The sequence below is a fragment of the Anolis carolinensis genome, chromosome 4 (assembly GCF_035594765.1).
Source record: "Anolis carolinensis isolate JA03-04 chromosome 4, rAnoCar3.1.pri, whole genome shotgun sequence".
Classification (NCBI taxonomy): domain Eukaryota; kingdom Metazoa; phylum Chordata; class Lepidosauria; order Squamata; family Dactyloidae; genus Anolis; species Anolis carolinensis.
In genome coordinates, this window is record NC_085844.1 from 248,827,108 (window position 1) to 248,847,413 (window position 20,306).

General features: G+C 43.1%; 1 protein-coding gene across 1 annotated transcript; it reads right to left on the reverse strand.

The window, feature by feature from the left end:
- Positions 1 to 1,144: 1,144 nt before the first annotated feature.
- nsfl1c (NSFL1 cofactor) lies at positions 1,145 to 20,021 on the reverse strand. The gene is made up of 9 exons (XM_003226100.4): positions 19,823 to 20,021; positions 11,868 to 11,965; positions 10,056 to 10,130; positions 8,118 to 8,283; positions 7,698 to 7,790; positions 5,734 to 5,843; positions 5,419 to 5,556; positions 1,840 to 2,004; positions 1,145 to 1,723 (listed from the first exon to the last, which is right to left on the reverse strand). Exons 1-9 carry the CDS (start codon positions 19,922 to 19,924, stop codon positions 1,561 to 1,563), a joined length of 1,110 nt encoding a protein of 369 aa, XP_003226148.1. The 5' UTR covers positions 19,925 to 20,021; the 3' UTR covers positions 1,145 to 1,560.
- Between the last annotated feature and the right edge of the window lie 285 nt (positions 20,022 to 20,306).

Below are 20,306 nucleotides of genomic sequence, written 5' to 3' on the forward strand. Positions count from 1 at the left end.
CTTCAATAGAGAAGTACGCTTTGGACTATTGATTATAAAAAGGAAGCCCTGTGTTACCTAAACAAAGAAACTACTTCAAATCCTATTGTAACTGGATTCATAAGCAAAGTACCTATATGCTGAATACATGAAGTTTGTGAGTAAACCAACTAAATTACTTTAAAGAAGTCTGGGGGTTTTTTTTGTCTCTTGAGAGCATGATTTAAATAAAGGCAAATATATTTTAAGGGAGGGTAGATGTTTTTGGGAAACTTCAAAGAACACTTCTGAAACTCTGCTGAATATACAGTAGAATCTCGCTTATCCAACCTCCACTTATCCAACGTTCTGTATTATCCAACACAGTCTGCCTTTTAGTAGTCAGTGTTTTTGTAGTCAATGTTTTCAATACATTGCAATGTTTTGGTGCTAAATTCGTAAATACAGTAATTATTACATAATGTTACTGTGTATTGAACTGCTTTTTCTGTCAATTTGTTGTAAAACATGATGTTTAGGTTTTGGTGCTTAATTTATAAAATCATAATGTAATTTGACATTTAATAGGCTTTTCCTTAATCCTTCCTTATTATCCAACATTTTCGCTTATCCAACATTCTGCCAGCCCGTTTATGTTGGATAAGCGAGACTCTACTGTATATGCTTTTGTGCATTGGCATATCTTTGTCCCTCACAGTTCAAAGAGATACTTAGGATATCAGTTTAACAACTGAGAAAACTATATTGCCTTGCATGAATGCTGGTGAATGCCATTTTCCCAAAGGGTTATGACTCGAACAGGTCATGCTTTTACCAAGAGCTTTTGGAAGAATTTTTTCAAAAAGTTTGTGACTGCTAACAAGGTCATCCCTTTTCAAAGATCATAAAATCTCCAAAAGGTTTTGGAAATTTCCATTTTCCAAAACAAACTTAATAAATGGTCCTTTCTCAGGATACACTGAAACAGACTTTACGGGACCTCTATCCTTTTGCCACTTGAATCAAACTATGGCAGCCTCTGCAAGGACAAAGAAATGTGGATGAGTGGGTCAGGATGCTATGGTATTTAAGGAAGAAGAGGCGTGGGCAAAGATAGTGACCTTTAATTTCCACCTTGAGCTAACGAAGTACCTCACGGGATTTGGTGAGCAATAGAGAAGAGAGGTCCCAGTTTAGGGTTCGCTTTATTTAATACATCAAAGAGGGAGAATAATTTTGTGGCTGCCCTTGGAGGAGGAGGAGGAGGAGAAAGGCTGTGACGCATCTTTTACCTTTTGCCACTCCTTGAGGGCAGCAACATGGCCGTCTGTGAAAGAAGATATCTGGCAGAGGACCCTCCTCGTTGCAAAAAGTCTGTGTTTGGTTTAATTTGCCTTTTTTTGTTTGTGTTTTTAAGTCCATGGATCAGCACAAAAGAAAAAAAAAGAAAAGAAAAAACCATGGGAAACGCAACTAAAGAGTCCAACCCAAGAGCTTCGAACCCAGTGCTACGACCCGACCGTGACGCCACGATCCCCGCTGGGCCTCACGCGGGGGCTATTATACGGCGTGGGCGGCCAGTTGGCGGAGAGGAGGGTCTCCTTATATTAACCGTTGGACAATGACGGCGTTGAGGAGGTTGGCTTCCTTCAGGGTCAGGTCTTCGTCCGAGAGCTCTTTGTTCGGGAAGGTGGTCATGAGGACAAAGCTGGTGGCGGCCATCGCCGGCCTGGCGTCCGCTATGAAGAGCCGGACGTCACGGATCCTGCCCAGGAAAGGAAAGAGATGTGGGCATTTGGCCGAATTCCAACTCCAGGCTGACAGGAAAGACACATCCTGGGAAAAATATACTGAAAACAGCACCAAGCCTGTTCCGCTTACCTGTGACTGTGGTTGAATTTCTGCACAAGTCGCCCACCATCAGCAAGTCGGATCTGAATGTTGGTGGTGGGCTCAGACTCGTCAATGGTGATCGAGGAGCTGGCTTTGGCTTCGTTTTCAGCCTGCTGGGCCAGAGAGCCTGAGCCCATCACTTGGGGAGCAGTGCTGAGAAAAAAGAGGAGACCAGGGGTTCGCTTTAATGGGAGTTCAACAGGGAGAAATGTACAGTACTACACTAAAGCGAAGTGCGTTAAAGCACTGAGCTGGAGACCGAAAGGTCCCAGGTTCAAACCCCGGGAGCGGTGTGAGCGGCCGCTGTTAGCTCCAGCTTCTGCCAACCTAGCAGTTTGAAAACATGCCAATGTGAGTAGATCAATAGGTACCACTCCGGCGGGAAGGTAACGGCGCTCCATGCAGCCATGCCTATGGCCACATGACTTTGGAGGTGTCTACGGACAACGCCGGCTCTTCGGCTTAGAAATGGAGATGAGCACCAACCCCCAGAGTCAGACATGACTGGACTTAACCTCAGGGGAAACCTTTACCTTTACCTTTTACACTCAAGCAATAATATTGAAAGGCACAGATATAGGGTGGGGTACACCTGGCTTGTCAACAGTCCATGGAGTTTTAGCGGACCACAAACTGAACATGAGACAACCGTGTGATGCGGCAGCTAAAAAGACAAATGCGATTCTTAGCTTTATCAGTAGGAGTCTAGTTTTAAGATAATATAATACTAGACTCCTACTGATGAAGCTGAGAATCACACTGGCCTTTTTAGTGCAGCATCACACTGTTGCCTCATGTTCAGATGGTGGAGACCCCGGTGCAGCAATGGGTTAAATCCTTGTGCCGGTAGAGTACTGACCAAAAGGTTGGCAGTTCCAATCCGGGGAGCAAGGTGAGCTCCCGCCTGTCAGCTCTAGCTTCCCATGCAGGGACATGAGAGAAGCCTCCCACAGGATGGTAAAACATCCGGGCACCCCCTGGGCAATGTCCTTGCAGATAGCCAATTCTCTTACACCAGAAGTGACTTGCAATTTCTCAAGTTCTCCTGACACGAAAAAACTATTAAGATTGAGGTAAATCATAGTCGGATTGTATTCTACTTTAGTCAGACCTCACTTAGAATCAAAGGGCTATTCCAGGTATGTGCAAACTTTGGTGAAACATAAAAAAGGAAAGTATGGTATATAGTATGTAAGTACTGTTGGTAATGTAATATTATTTTCTATAGAAACAACTTTTGGTGGCACTTGTTATACAAGCTGCAAAAGAAGGGGATTATGGTATCGTATTTAACATCAATCTAAACTGGGTTTGGCTAGAAACAGTGGTAGATCATAGCCCCGTCCCTATGGAATCTCTTACGTTTACTAGTAGTATATATTGCCGTTACCTTCCCAGCGGGAAGGTAACGGCACTCCATGCAGTCATGCTGGCCACATGACCTTGGCGGTGTCTATGGACAACACCAGCTCTTTGGCTTAGAAATGGAGATGAGCACCAAACCTTTACCTTTACCTATACATGGAGGCTCCAGTTACTTACACATCTTTCATTCATTAGTCTATTAATGCCACCTGTGCATCCTACCCTTATTCTTGCAAAAAAGCTAGTAAATGATTGACTAGACAATGTTACTGTGAGGCGAACTGGAAACTGGTTAATTCAGGCATGGACAAACTTGGGCCCTCCAAGTGTTTTGGACTTCAACTTCAACATCTTCATCAACAACTTGGAGGATGAGATAGATGGCATGATGATCAATTTTGCAGATCACACCCAATTGGGAGGGATGGCTAATAAATTTGGAGAGATCAACTACATACAGTGATACTTTGAGTTAAGAGTTTAATTTGCCCTGTGGCCTTGCTCTTAACTCAAATTGTTCTTATTTCAAAGTGAATGTTCCCACTGAAATGCTATTAACCCATTCCAGCCCCCTGAAATCCCAACACCGAATTATTTTTGTTACGTGTTTTGAAATATGAAAATGTACTTCACACATATCAAATAATGTATAAATGCATATTGACATGATGAACCAAACTGGACACAGCATATTATTTGAGAACATAGAAATGCTGGACCACTCCAACAACCACCATGCCAGACTACACAGAGAAGCCACTGAAATCGACAAGCATGAAGACAATTTCAACAGAAAGGAGGAAACCATGAAAATGAACAAAATCTGGCTATCAGTATTTTAAAAACAGTAAATAAAGAATAACACTCAGAAAACAGGGAATTCCAGACAGGAAAAAATCAGGGCCAGCTAAACTCCCAACAAAGGATTCTGCCAGGCAGTAAGCAGCCAGGCTATGAAGCTGCAAGGCCATTTAATGCTAATCAAGGTGGTCAATTGTAACATTCACACTTGCTTCAAAACAGACAAGAGTTCTTTCTTCCACCCTGGACATTCCACAGATATATAAACCCCACTTGCCTAGTTTTCCAAGACCTCACAACCTCTGAGGTTGCCTGCTATAGATGTGGGTGAAACATCAGGAGAGAATGCTTCTGGAAAATGGCCATACAGCCCAGAAAACTCACAGCAACCCAAAATCCATTAATGCTCAAAAATCCCATACATACAATGGCATGATTCTGGCCATGAAAGCCTTCAACAACACATAAAAGGAGTAAAAACCACACAAAATCAACTAACCCAAAGTTCCTCAAAGCGGACAAGAACAAAGCAGACAGCAATCTATCAAAGTGGACAAAAGCACGAGGCACGGAGGCAGCTCTCTGGAAGCGCAAAAGCCCTGTACTCTGTTTCTAGCACTCCCTCCGGCACTAGCTCTTAACTCAAAATGATGCTCTTATGTCAAAGCAAAACCAGGCCTAGCAACTGCTCTTGATTCAAAATGCTATTACTGTATATACTCGAGCATAAGTCTAGTTTTTCAGCCCTTTTTTTAAGACTGAAAGAGCCCCCCTCGGCTTATACTCAGGTGAGGGTCCTGGTTGGCTTATATTTGGGTCAGCTTATACTCGAGAATATATGGTACATTTATTATTTTTCTCTATTATTGTTGCTACTATTACATTTATTTTACTCTATTATTATTGTTATTATTATTACATTTATTATTTCACTCTGATCTTACTATTATTATTATTGCATTTATTATTTTACTCTATTTATTATGACTTGTATTATTTCCCTATATTTATTATTATTACATGTATTATTTTACTCTATTATTATTAAAAGGATACATAAGCACATTTAGATTAAAGAAGATGAGAATAATGATTGGATCAGAGTTGGACAGTCTTATGTTAAATTTGAGCTTTATGTAAATATTCAAAAACATTAAAGCTACTAATGCCTCAATTCATGTAATTTTATTGGTATCTATTTTTATTTCTGAAATGTACCACCCTCGGCTTATACTGGAGTCAATGTTTTCCCAGTTTTTTTGTGGTAAAATTAGGTGCCTCGGCTTATATTTGGGTCGGATTATACTTGAGTATATACAGTAAGTTGGGACGCTCTTAAGTAGAGGTTCCACTGTATGTGCAAAGACAGAGGGAAGAGTCTTGACTACTGCAACTCCTCACCTGCCCAGCTTCTGCCCTTCTCCGGTGAAAGCCCTGAAGGTCCCTCGGGGCTTCACAAAATCCTCATCGCGGTGGTCCTCCAGGTCCAGGTTCACCTGCCCGCCGCGCGCCAACCGACGAAGCTCTGCAGGGACCTCCCTGGCAAAAGGAAGGGAAGAAAGAGGCTCATTTGAGGCACAAAGCCAGGCCACCTAACTAACCTTTCTGGCCCACGTAAATGGAGTGGAGCCTGTTCTGCCCAGCTTCACTGTGAAGAATGCCAGCCCCAGCCTCAAACATCTGGAATAAGGCACCTCCCTGCTCCCTATTCGTTACCCTCTGCGGATGGATTCCAGGAATTGGGAATTGGACGGGTCTTGGTAGCTCCTCAGTTCGCCGCCATCCAGGCTGAACCCGCTCTTCCACAACTTCAGGACCACGTGGACCTGCAAAAGAAAACCAGAGATGTTTCCACAAACCCTAGGCAAGCATTGGCCAACTTTGTCCCTCCAGGTGTTTTGGACTTCAACTCCCACCATTCCTAACAGCCTCAGGCCCTTTCCTTTTCAGCCTCGGCCGCTTAAGCGGCCGAGGCTGAAAAGGAAGGGGCCTGAGGCTGTTAGGAATGGTGGGAGTTGAAGTCCAAAACACCTGGAGGGACAAAGTTGGCCAATGCCTGCCATAGGGCCTCTCTGATAGGAAGGCATAACAAAACACTTAAGCAAGTTCAAACCATAGAGGTAGATTAGGATCATGTTGTAGAAGTGCTAACGCATGTGCCACGATAGTAGTTTGCAAAGAGACAGCGATGTTAGTCTGTTTCAGCACAAATTTGGAAAGGGACCAATGGGAAATGAAGGGATCAAACAGCACCTTTGAGAGAAACGGATTTATTTTAAGCTTTTGTCGATATCCATCCACGCTAAAATGCAGTTGTCCCTCCACATTTTACTTTTGTGAGTTTGACTCCTCACAGATTTGATAACAATGTTCTCCGTTGGAACCTCTAGGTCTTTCAGTGCACAAATATGGACAATTTCTGCTGGAGGTTGACCACAGAACCCTATTGAAAGGCCTAGAAAATCCTAGGGAATGGTTTTTTGAAGATAAATAAAGAGCAATGTATTTATTTGCGGTTTTTCACTTTCATGGGGGTCTTGTGCCCCAAACCCAGTGAATATGGAGATCCAACTGTAAATCAGTCTCAACGTCCTGCTTGATCCCATCATTTCTTTTTTTCTATTTTCTCTCAGACACTCTTACCAAGGCCTTATCCAAATACATACAGTAACTTGTATTTTCCCTCTATTATATGTATTTTAAAAGAAGCAACTTCAGCTTTTGCTTTGGACAAAACTTATGCCAGTATTTGTTTTGATATAGTGTGAAATAATGCTTGGAGTTTAAAGCTGTGTAATCAAAAGTGAAGAGGTTAATTCATAGAGTGGAAATGAATTGCCAGTGCGTAACTTTGGGAAGTTCTCGTTTCCAGATGGATGGAGTGTTTGAGATAAGGTTGGAATGTTACTCCTGACTGCCTGCTTGAAGGAATCGGATGTGTATGGTGAGTGATCGTCCAGTCTGCTGTGCAAACAGTTGTAAATACTGAAATAAAGTTTGAGCCGCCTGTGATAGCTGAACCGAAGGAGTTTGAAGTTATTCTGTGCATTCTAAGCAGACAGCCCTGGATTGTCAGAAGAAGAGATGGGGAAGGTAATTTGTTTCAATTAACAACTGATAACCTATGTGGACTCAGTTAGGTTCCACAATACAAACTGTGCACCAATAAATGGATGCTTGTCTTTGCAGCTCTTTCAGGTCCTGTAGGGCAAACTGTCCAGAGACTTATCCCACTGGGGAAGAAGACTCTGGTGAATCACATTCTTCTTGCATATCTCATGACATAACTGGGCCAGTTTCCATGGATGTCTGGATTATCTGTTCTTTGTATTGGAGCCTAGATTATCGAATGTCATAAAAAAGAAGATGCAGGCTTGTTTTCTGCTGCCCTGGAAACTAGGACAGAAGATTTCACATGAACATTAGGGAGAACTTCCTGACTGTAAGGGCTGTTCAGCAGTGGAACTCTCTGCCTCAGAGTCTACACCAAAGTCTGGTGTAGGCTCCTTCCTTGGAGGCTTTTAAACAGGCTGGATGGCCACCTGTTGCAGATGCTTTGATTGTACTTTTCCTGCATAGCAGGGGGTCGGACTAGAAGGCCCATGTGGTTTCTTCCAACTCGATGAGTCTATGAATGGGAGCCTTGGAAGACACCTGCCTTTTGTTTCAAAAATACTCACATCTTGGGCTGCATTCTGTCTCGACTCTCCTGCCACATAAGCAGATTCCTCCTCGGGAGCAGCTCCCAAGCGATACCCCCCGCCGGCAAAGGGCTGAAAAAAAGAAAAGAGCTTTGAAGAGTTGGAGGAAGCCAAATGGATTTACAAACTGAGACTAGCTTTTCTCTCCCTCAAAAAAAAATAATCCAAAGATGGAGAAAACAGCTAGGCTGCACAACACAGAAAGGAGGATGTCTTTCTTCAGTCCTCAAAAAGGAAATCCCTGTTTTTATTTGCAATTGCTGACTGGGGAAAGCACTGTGCTGGAGGACACAGACTTGGGAGCTGTTGAAACATCTCAGAGACCAAATGAGGATCCCTTGTCCCAGTTTTTGTGCTCCCACCAGACTCCAAATGTGCCACCCGCTGCTCCATGCTCACCCTTGGCCTGCTCCCCTCTCCAGGGCTCTTAGCCGTCCTCTCCACAGCCACGGCTCCATGTTCTTTGGCTCCTCGGAACAAGTCCTCCACCAATTCATTGGGACTCTTCTTCCTGGGTGGGCCAACGATCTGCTGCCCACTTCGCTCTGAGCCTCCGGCGTAAAATCTGAAGAGAAGACAACGGAGCCACATCATCGCCACACTTCTCCACTAGGCAATACTTGGAGCATTTTTATATACAAGTACAGACAGCCCTCCACATTTGCAGGCTGAACTTTTGCGGATTTGATTGTTTGTGGATTTGATTAAAGTGTTATCTCTTGGAATCTATAGGGCCTCTAAAATGACCCTACGATCAACTTCAAGCAGAAATCGACCTTAGAATAGTGCTGGAAGACCTAGGGATTCCTCAAAAGAACACTCCTCTAGGCATTTTTAGGTCCTCCAATTTGATTCTATGTTCAGTTGACAGTCAAGGCAAATCACAGAAATGTGCTGAAGAACCTAGAGATTACTAGTTAAATGTTCTCTCAGGCAAAAAAATCCTAATTCAGTTTCCCACATTTGTGAGGGATTTGCAAACCTAGCCCCCATAAAAGTGGAAGATCTACTCTAGCTATATCTGAGCTGATCCAACATAACACAGCTTTGGAAGTGGAGAAACGTAGTTCCAAGGAGTTCTAGAGAATTCCAAAACTAACTGCATAAGCATAGGAAACCCCATATGTGCAATTTCAGAGACCATGACGAAGAAAAAGCAACACCCGCCATGTTCACTTTTTTCTGCACTGCCGTGTAGTCACAACAAACCCTACACCACCTTCTTAGCACCTAACATCTGAACCAAGAAACAAGTTTAGAAACCAGAAGAGTAATAAAAACCTATGCACATTTGCTATATTTTCACTCCATAGGTAACCAGCATTCACAAGCATTTACAGCCCATCTAACAAGAAGAATGACCTGCTGTTAGGCCTTTGTTCCAACATGTCTCTCTACAGCTAGCTCTGTTCGGCTGACTAGCTCAGTTGACAAGAGGTAAGACACGGGAGCTACACTGAACTGGATTCAGGCTGTAGTTTAAAGGCTAGGCAAGCTTGCTTCAAAGAGGGAAGCACGGCTGTTATCTCCAACATGCCAGAATGACTCCTCAGCTTTAGTAGTAGCGCCCTTGTCAAGCAACTCTCTCTTGGTTAACCTCAGATAGCAAAGCTACTCAAAAAGTCCAAACTGATATAAGCGTACTGACTTGAGGGATGGATTAACCATGGGTGACCTTGGGCAAATCACCATCTCTCAGCTTTAGAGAACGGCAACGGCAAATTTCCCCTGAGTAAATTCGGCCAAGATAAGACTTGAAGGCATACAGCAACACAATCACAGGGGTGTTTATTTCCGAGAGGCTGCTTTGCGCGCCTCCCTCACAACATCCTGACTGGCAACAATGGCCATCTCTGGAGCCTCCTGAGAAGAGGCCCCTGATCAATGGACACCTTTCGCTCCCTGCTTAACTAGCAAAAATAGAATAAACAGCATAAGCAGTGAACAGAGTAAATTAACATTTAATGAAAACTGATATAAAACCACTTTGCAGATCAGAGAACAACCAGCTTTTCTTGATGCAGGATATCTATCTGGATATCAGTACAGAAGAAAGCGAGTAATAATGCCATCTCCTGCTTGAGGCTAATGAAGAGCGCAGCCACTTGCTATGCAAGGCCTGGAATGAAAGGGCCTCAGACAAAGGCAGGGAAGGTCATGCCCTTCAAGAGACAGACTCCAACAGCTGCTTCAACAGCCACAGCCCGCCCAACACCGCCATTTCTATGGCAGCCTCAGCATTAATGTATCACAAGAGACAAAGCCAGATTTTCCTCCCGCCTCTCACTTTCTTCCCATAAGTAAGATGGAGATCTGGGCATTCGACCAGCAACAAACCTTTGTCCTTCTTCTTCTTCCTCCTCCTCTTCCTGAGCATGGACAAGATCGCGGAATGATGTCACCCGGTGGTCGCTGGGGAGAAGAAAAGAAAAGCCCAATGAGTCCACCTTCTGGTAATGTGCTCTTTTGTCCTCATGCCATCCCTCACTGCCTTAAAGCCAGCTCCTGCTAGGTGGTGCAAGCAATAGGGAGAAAGGATCAGAATGCCACATGGTGCAAGGATGCAACAACCTGGGATTTAGTGCAACTTCATTTTCCAGAGCTGCACAAAAGGCTGAAATCCGGGAAGGACTGGAGAAGCAGCAATCCCTCCTCAAACAAGATCCATTGAAAATCCCAAACCTCTTTTCCCTTTTTGATGATGCCACCGCAGCAACTATACTTCATCCAATGCTGAACTATAGCAACTATACTAAACAGCAAATAAAACAAAGGTCAAAAAGATGATTAAAAGTTGAATATTGACCAGGCACCATAAGGATTATATACATATCTCATATATGTTCAGGATCTGATTCACATATATATTACAAGTAATCACTAGTTTGCCTGTGATTATGAAGCATATGCACTTTGAAGGAGGGAGCGTTCACATCTTGCAAAGACCCTGACACATCCAATCAATTCCTATCAATAAAGGCCAGGCCCGGTGTCAGAGGGGCAGGTTTCAGGATAATCCCAAGCATTTCTTAGGCAGCACTTCATTTATCTGGGAGAAAAAAAAGGACATCCTTGGAAATCTCTGTAATACAGTCTTAACCATCTCTTTATGCTCAGTAACCACCAAAAATGAGGCCAGGCTACTCCTTTGACGGGTTGTGTCAGAAATCCAGAAAATTGCTTCAGAAAGAGACCAGGAACCATTGTTTTGCTCACCATACAAACGGTGTGGACTCTTTTTCTTCAGAGGTCTTTAAGTAGAGATTTGATGGCCATCTCTCAGAGGGGATTTAACTGTGTGTTCTTGCCTTACAGGGGTTTGGACGAGAGGGCCCTTGGGGTCCTTTCTATTCTATAGTTCTATAATTAGTTCTTTCCACCTTCTGTTGCACAACTGCTGCTCTTTCACTGTTCTCTCTCTGCAGGTTGGCCCTTAAATACGTTTGTCTTACCACACTCGCATGTTTGTCTTCCTTTCTTTTGCAAAGCTCTCTACATCCAAGTGAGTGAAAATGCAAACCTAAGACAACAAACCCATCAAGTTACATGGCACACCATTTAAAAAAAGAAACTAACTTTGCAGTCCTCAACAGGGTCACGCTGAGTCATCCCAGACAGAAGACTGGAGCTTCTTTGTGCCAATTCTGTCTACTGTCCCTGGCATCAGCTGCACGAAGTCCCAGGGAGGAACTCTTCCCAGACTTAGAAACAAGGACCATCCCAGAATATTTGAGGGCTGGGGATTGAACCTAGATGTAAACTATACCCTGAAGGACACATACAAAGTGTACAAAAGTCTCCACAAAACCATCTATTTATACCCAGAGCTACTCCATATGAGATACGTTTTGCTACTCCGCTCTACTAAAAAAAGTACAGCACAGCTATTTTTAAAGCACTTCAGTGACTTTGCAGTCAACCTTAATGAATGCTCAGTCTCAAATAGCTTAAAAAGCACACCTAACTTCACTGTTCTGGTTTACCAATATTGTTCCACAAGCCACCCTCAGGGAAATTGTAGTTCAATGGATATTAGAGATCTCCAGCAGAGCTTTCCAAAGCAACAATTATCATGTCTCCTTCTAGAAACTGGCACCTATATAATAGTGGTTTTACAGTTGTGCTCAAAGGCATGGCAGTTGTTCTTACCTGGGTGTGGTGCCTCTTGTAACAGAACTTGGAGCCGGCTGAGGGAGAGTAATGATGTCTTCATCCCCTCCATCTTCATAGAAACTGGCCAAGGCAATCTGCAAGGAGGGATTCACAACAGCTTTTGAGAGATGGCACCATCCAAGAGGGCAGGAATATAATGTTTAATTATCCCATAACAACACGTGCACCACCCAAACAATACCAGCAGGCAAACAGTCCAGTAAAAGTCCCTTGGGGAAATCCTGCTAATTAAACCTGGGCTGATATCCAGCATTTTCACTAATGCTTTGGGAAATTTCATGCTCCAGCGAAGAAAATCTGAAGGGTACAAAAGGAGAGGGGAACTTATGGTTGTTCTTACTCTGGTTTCATGAATCAGCACAGATCCCAGAAACCTGAGGTACAAAATGCAACCATTATACATGTCACAGGAAGGCAACCTTCAGCCTAACCGATGTTCGGGCCTCCACCTTCCATAAGCCTGTCCTAGACTGTAGGACTTAAAGTACAACTTACCTGCAGGGCCAGCTAATTCCCTTCCCAGATGCATGGTGATCTTCATTTAGACTGGAAAGTGGATCTGCCCATCTCCTAACTTGCCAACTCTCCCTGGCATCAATATCTTATCTCTGTAAAAGTGTTTGAACTACTCTAAGTGCAGAAAACTGATGAAACTAAACAGGCCACCGCCCATAAGCTAAACAGATAGACAAAACCAAAAGAAGAAAAAGAATATTTTTCACTTGAAGATTGAAGGTCAAAATTAAAAAAGATTTACAGTGGGCCCTAGGTATTCCCTATGGGGTTTAGTTTCAAGATCATCCACAAATACCAAAACCCATTAATGTGATGTCGAAAGCTTTCATGGCCGGAATCACTGGGTTGCTGTGAGTTTTACGGGCTGTATGGCCATGTTCCAGAAGTTTTCTCTTCTGACGTTTCACCCACATCTATGGCAGGCATCCTCAGAGGTTCTGAGGTTTGTTGAAAACTAGGACAAGGGGAGGGGGGGGGGTATATATCTGTGGAATGTCCGGGGAGGGAGAAAAAACTCTTGTATGTTTGAAGCAACTGATCACCTTGACTGGCACTGAAAAGCTTTGGAGCTTCAAAGCCTGGCTGCTTCCTGCCTGGGGTAATCCTTTGTTGGGAGGTGTTAGGTGATATTCTGACATTCCAGAGATATATAAACCCCACTTGCCTCATTTCCAACAGACCTCACAACCTCTGAGGATGCCTGCCACAGATGTGGGCAAAATGTCAGGAGATAATGCTTCTGGAACATGGCCATATAGCCCGGAAACTCACAACAACCCAAAATCCATTAATGCTCAAAAATCCCATACATACAATGGCATGGTAAAATGATGTCCCTTAGCTAAAATAGTAAGCTCAGGCTTGAAGGTTTTTGAAGATTCATAAAGGCAAAAAGAAAACAAAAGAGTGGCAAAGAGGAAAATCATCCAAAAATGAGAATTAGAATAAGTGAGTAGAAATTTCCCCAAGTCGTTTTGTTTCCAATAAGGATGGAAAGCAAATACATCTTAGTAATCATTAATCCTGGATTAAAATGCAATGAATATAGGAAATGGGGAAGACTCAGATAAAAAACTGTGGATGAGCAAGGCCCCCAAAGACCTAAAATTCAGAAAAAGGCAGATAAGACTCCTGGCTGCCTACAAAAACCTTTCCCCTCAAGGAGAGTGTCTCTGCAAGAGCTCTGTTTCTGAGTTTCTTCTAATTCTGCTCATGTGAAATAAAATGATAAAACCTAAGGCAAGGATGAGAAGATAATCTGGAGAGCCAGTCACAGGTGTGTGTGAAGTCTACTGAAAAACACTTCAAAAAAAAACCCAATGAGACATCAAGGTAAAAAGCTGTGATAAAGGCACAATTCTCCAAATGTGGGAAATCTCAAATGTAAGACTTCCAGAAATAAAGGGGAGATATAAGCAAGCCAGGTTTCACTGAGAGGCACAGCACTGCTACTCCTTGATAAAATGTCAATGAGCAAGTTATATGCGAGCTCCACACACTTCAAATGGATTTACTTACCCTGTTTCCCCTAAAATAAGACATCCCCAAAAAATAAGACCTAGTAGAAGTTTTGCTGGTTTGCTAAATATAAGGCCTCCCCCAAAAGTAAGACCTAGCAAAGTTTTTGTTTGGAAGCATGCCCACCAAACAGCACACCAGAGCATGCAGGATCGGTAAATGTACGTACTATAGAGTGTTGTACATGGAAATAATGGTATTAACAAGAAATTCTTGATAGGATTCACAGTTTGTCTGGTTATGCTGGCTTGTAATGACAACTACTGTACAGTATATAATGTTCATTTTTTTTTTCAACAATAAATGTGAATTCTTCTTCATGGAAAAATAAGACATCCCCTGAAAATAAGACCTAGAGCATCTTTGGGAGCAAAAATTAATATAAGACACTGTCTTATTTTTGGGGAAACACGGTAGAAGACTGCAACCTTGATCTAGTTTTACAATCAACCAGGATCTTCCATTCGCCAATAATCTAGGTCATGGAAAACAGGACACCAACAGTCAGTGTTACAACTCATCTGTTATGAATAGCTGCAGGTACCACTGCTCTTTCTACTTTTTTGTTATTATGACATACCTCGTCACTTGATTTCAACACTGCACCTTCTCTGCCAGGAAAACAGGGATCCCTAACTTTTCAACACAAGGAATAGGGCCAATATCAAAGATGCCTTGAGAATCTGAAGTGTCACATACAAAAGAGTATCAAATTTCGTATTTTGCGCTGATATGAACTAGGTGTTTTGAATATGGCACAGATTATTTTTGTATTACTACTCAAACTCTTCACCTAAAAGCTAGCAAATTGGATGGATGTCCATGATCAAGGGCATGGCTTGGCTTTATATCCAGAAAGGTTACAAAAACTGTGCCAGTCTTCTGGAATCTGACATGTTTGATCCTGTTTAGGGAGATATCGTTTACAAAATCATGAAACTGGAAGAGAACCCAAAGGCTGTCCAATGCTGCTGTTGTTATTATTATTATTTCCTCCTGCCATACAGCAATAGACGAAGCCCTCTCAACAGATGGTTATCCAGCCTCTGCTTAAAACCTCCAGAAAAGTAGACTCCACCAGACTCAAACGCAGTAGCATATTCCATAGTCGGTGATTCTCTCTCAGCCTAGAGCAACTAAAGAACTGGAACAGCTCCATTCTCTTTGGAAGAGCACCACACAGGGAAACCTGTTCTTCCTGAAACACAAGTTGCCAGGCTGCAAGAAGCTGTGTCACACTGATCACTGGCCTATCTCTGGCTGCAGTGAACACCCAAGATCCCGATCATGTAGCAAGGAGAATGTCTTAATCATGAGAATGAAGCTGAGCTTCACCACACCAATCCTAAGAAAAGAGCTCTGATGCTACTACATTCTCTCTCTTAGAGCTCCCGCTGGTGTTGGCTCACCCTGAGCCAATATTTGGGAAATACGGTCTTAGCTACCAGAAGTATGAGGGATAAATTACATTTTAAAGGAGTGGACATTTTCTGCAACTCCTGATCAAGATCCTAATCTGAGGAAGACAAAACATGATGTCTGACCAAGAAGAGGTTATGAAGCAGCAGCAAATAAAGTTGTGTCCCTCTTCATCCCATAGCAAACCCAGCAACCACGGCTATGTGGAAAGACTGTAATCTGTTTGGAAGAGATAAGCCCACAGGATAGTCCTCAAACAGCATTGCCCAAAGAAAATACTGCAATCTTAAGACACTGAGATGGAGGAGGGAAGGTTTGAAAGAAACAGGAGACATAAGCCCCATCGACACTGACCAATTAATACAATTCAAACTGCGACGACCAGACAATGATTGTCACCAAAAGTGCACAAAAGAAAGCACATAATGTGCACCAGTATCCTGCATCTATCAAATCTTTCCTCCCCTATCAGACCAGATATGATCCATCTTTTCTTTGGACAGTAGAGGCGAATGACTATCCTATGGGCCTATCTCTTGCAAACAGATCATATTCTTCTCAGATAGTTCTGTTTGCGAGGTTTGCTATAGGATGGGGTGGGCTCTGTCATCCAGTCCTCAAACTAATTCCAGGATTTTCTATATAACTATCTGCACAGTGAAACCACTTTCTTCAATACCGGTTTGAAACCGACTACAGTGGTCAATGCAGATGGACTCTTGAGTGGCATCACTGGGGAGGATAAGCTACACTGGGTGACACCATTAAAGGGGGTGACACAAAAATGACTGTCTTTAGAATTTTTCTGCAAAACATCAGTAAAGTGTTACTTCTTATAAAAGTCACATCCCTGTCATTTGATATTACCATAAAATCATTTCTACCCAGTGCTTGTGGTCTGAATCACATGGTTTTGTCTACATGCCATGCAAGGATGCACTGTTGTTGCTGCTGTTTTTTTTTACAGCCATATGATTTTTCTGGTATTTTAGATACAATATTGTGCTCTGGTCTAACATGGGAGGAAGTCCATGGGGGTGACATTTACGCATTGGGGGACACGAACCCGTGATGCCTTTGTTCTTAATGCTAAAGTTCCTACTCAACTTATTCACATTTCTATCAATACTTGCTTTGGATTAACATTTCCCCGAGAGAGGGGGGGGGGGGGATTGGGATGAAGAGATCATACTGATAAGAACTAGACAAAAAGGGAGGCTACAAGGGGGGGGGGGGCATGGACCATGATGTGAAATTGTCTGACTGTCTTTTAACCCAATTGAGCCTGGCAATGATTGAGTGATGCCCAAAAAGGGTGGCAAAGTCCTGTGAAACTATAAAAGTAATTGTATTGCCACTGTTCGGGGTCCCTCCATTTTGGGGGCACCACTGGGAGCTCCATCCAATTCTCTGTATTGTTTTTACCACCAGATCAGGAGGCCAGTGTCTCTTGATCTGGCACCAGATCTCAGCAAGGCCCTGAAATTACCATCATTGTGCAAAGGTTCTTCACAGGGAATATGTCCTGAATCACCGCTCCCTCTTAAAGCCAGTTCTTGTCAGCCACAAAGGACAATAGTTTCCACAATTCTCAAGTTTCTTTCTGTTTTCGTCTGCTTTATTCTTATTTCCTTTATCATGATGATGGGTTGTATCAAAACATTTTCCACGTAAATTAGCAAGATGTTTTCAGCTAAGCACACGTTGTTCTGATGGGACTCTGTTTTCTGGTGTCTATTGAAGACTTCTATTGCATCTTTCCATCACGCAAATGGCTTAGCAACCAATGTATCAAACTTATGGTGAGCACCTTTACCTCCACCTTCTCCTCCAAACACCACACCGTACTTACAAAGCACACCTTGTACATAAAATTAGTAGATTAGCCAGGGAAATCTGTTGAACCATTTGGGTTGGAAACTTAGGTGCCTCTTCTTATCCACAGGAAATACATGTCCTGGCAATGGAGCCTGTGGATTTTGCAGTAATTGAGCTTTCACTTGGTCAGCAGAAACAGTATTGTTCATATAAAGTTCAATGACACAAGCTTACTGTAAGTTTTCCAGGCTGTATGGTCATATTCCAGAAGCATTCTCTCCTGATGTTTCGCCCACATCTATCGCAGGCATCCTCAGAAGTTGTGAGGTCTGTTAGAAAACTATGCAAGCGGGGTTTATATGTGTGTGGAATGTCCAGGGTTGGTGAAAGAACTCTTGTCTGCTTGACTCAAGTGTGAATGTCTCAATTTGCCACCTTGATTACCATTGAATGACCTTGCTTTGTCTGGATTCTGCTCCTCGTAGGTGCTTCAATGTCTGTCACTGTGGTTCCAAAATAAAGCCCTAAACGGTTCTAGCCCTGTCCCAACGTATCTTCACTTATTAACCACCTCGAAGATAAAGATCATCTGGTGAGGCCCTGTTCTCGGTCCCGCCTGCTTCACAAGCACAACTGGTGGGGATGAGAGAAAGGATCTTCTCAGTGGTGGCCTCTCAGCTGCGGAACTCCCTCCCTGGTGATAGAAGATCAGCCTCCTCCCTCCTAGCCTTCAGAAGGAAAGTAAAAACCTGGCTCTGGGATCAAGCTTTCAGAGAATAGCGCAGTGCCATAATAGATGTGTAATATGTGAAATGACCATGGATTAGCTTTAGACTACAATTTTTGGATGGCATGATTTTAACTGAATGTAATGTTTTTAAATGTCATTATGTATTAATTTTTAATTTGCTTCTCTTTTATGTGTTTTTAAGGCATTGAAAATTGCCATACGTAAGCCGCTATGTGCCTGCTTCGGGTTAGAAAAAGGCGGTACAGTGTTCCCTCACTACTTTGTGGTTCACTTTTCACGGATTCACTGTTTTGCGGTTTTTCAACAAACTCTAAAAGACTATTATAAATAATTAAAATTAAAATTTACAGCCTAAGGAAGGGAGGAAGGACAAGCTGAAGGGAGAGAAAAGGAGCCCAAGCGGCAACAGGAGAAGGTGATTTATCAGCACAGGATTGGTTGATAAAGACTTAAAATAGTATATAACTACTAAAATAATGTACAAATATTAAAATAAATATAGAGTCCCTACTTCGTGGATTTTCACTGATTGTGGGTGGTCCTGGAACCTAACCCCAGCAATAAGTGAGGGAACACTGTATATAAATAGGGTAAATACATAAATAAATGCAGCTTCAAAGTCTGGCTTCTTCCTACCTGGGTGCATCTTTTGTTGGGAGCTGTTAGCTGGCCCTGATTGTTTCCTGTCTGGATTTCCCGTTTTCTGAGTGTTGTTCTTTATTTATTTATTTATTATTTACAGTATTTATATTCCGCCCTTCTCACCCCGAAGGGGACTCAGGGGACTCACATTATATACATATAGGGCAAACATTCAATGCCCATATACACATAGAACCGAGACAGAGACAGACGCAGAGGCAATTTAACCTTCTCCTGAGGGGATGTTTTATTCTGGCCACAGGGGGGAGCAGCTGCTTCATCATCCACTGCGATGGCACTTCCTCATTCCAATGTCGTAAATTTCGAATAAGAATCAGCAGCATTAATTACTATTATGTATACTGGAACTCAATTGACAGACCCAGTCTTTTAAACTTGAGCATGCCTATCTGTATTTTATAATGCGTTTTATGAATGTTTTATGTAAGTTAAAAAAAATTTTAACCGATTTATAGTGTATTGTACAGTTTTTATATGTGTGTTTTATTGTAAGCCGCCCTGAGTCCCCTGTTGGGTGAGAAGGGCGGGATATAAATATTGCAATAAATAAATAAATAAAATTAGTTAAATTTGCCTCCCCACTTTATAAGTGGTACCTTATTTCCTACTTGATAGAAACAACTATCTTTCGGGTTGCTAGGTCAGCAACGAGCAGGGGCTATTTTTAATTTTTAATTGATGGGTGCTCACCCCGCCACAGGCTGGCCTCGAACTCACGACCTCATGGTCAGAGTGATTTATTGCAGCAGGCTGCTCACCTGCCTGCGCCAATGTCCTGATTTTAGAGATTTTTAATACTGGTAGCCAGATTTTGTTCATTTTAATGGTTTCCTCCTTTCTGTAGAAATTGTCCACGTGCTTGCGGATTTCAATGGCTTCTCTGTGTAGTCTGACAGGGTGGTTGTCTGAGTGGTCCTGCATTTTTGTGTTCTCAAATAATATCCAGGTTGGTTCATGAAGCGCTCTGCTATGACTGAGTTAGTCTGCAGTGCTTTTCATGTTCCTTGATATATAAACCCCACTTGCCTAGCTTCCAACAGACCTCACAACCTCCGAGGGTGCCTGCCACAGGTGTGGGCGAAACGTCAGGAGAGAATGCTTCTAGAACATGGCCAGACAGCCCGGAAAACTCACAGCAACCTATTTTGGTAATGGTTTGAACCCCTAAATCTATCCCTTAGCTACGGGCTTGCTGAGGCCTGCCTGAGGCTCCAGAAAGGAGGGAGCGAGAAGGGGAAAGGCCTACCTGCAGGTCCCCGCCCGCAGACTCCAGGAAGAAGCGCGCCCGCTCCTCCTCGGCCCCGGTCACGGCCACGAACTCCCGCAACGCCTCCTCCCGATCCGCCATCTTGGCCGGTGCACCGCCAAAGCTCCCGCCTCACCGCTCGCCTTCTTCCCGCTTCCGGCCCCGGCTGCAAGGCACTTCCGCTCCTCGCTTTTCTTGCCGGCACTGCGTCCTTTTTCAAACCGCTCCGGCTGGAAACAAGGCCTCGCCACAGCGCCACCCGGAGGACTCAGCCAGGCGAGCAAGCAGCGCCTCGCAATCCGGCCTCCAGGTGGCGCTGTGGCGAGCCCTTGTTTCCAGCCGGAGCGGTTAAGCAGTTCAATAAATAAATAATAATACTAGAATGATAAAATATTAGAAATGATTAAATGATAAAACTATTTAAGTAATGAAATAGTAAAATAACAAAACGATAAAAATAATGTAATAATAAAATAAAATAATA

Coding starts and splice junctions, on each gene's coding strand:
- nsfl1c (XM_003226100.4), bottom strand. CDS start 19,924: ATGGCGGATCGGGAGGAGGCGTTGCGGGAGTTCGTGGCCGTGACCGGG. Junction 5,844..7,697: donor GACAGAATGCAGCCCAAGAT/GTGAGTATTTTT, acceptor TTTCTTTTGCAG/GTCCACGTGGTCCTGAAGTT. Junction 5,557..5,733: donor CTGGAATCCATCCGCAGAGG/GTAACGAATAGG, acceptor TCCTTTTGCCAG/GGAGGTCCCTGCAGAGCTTC.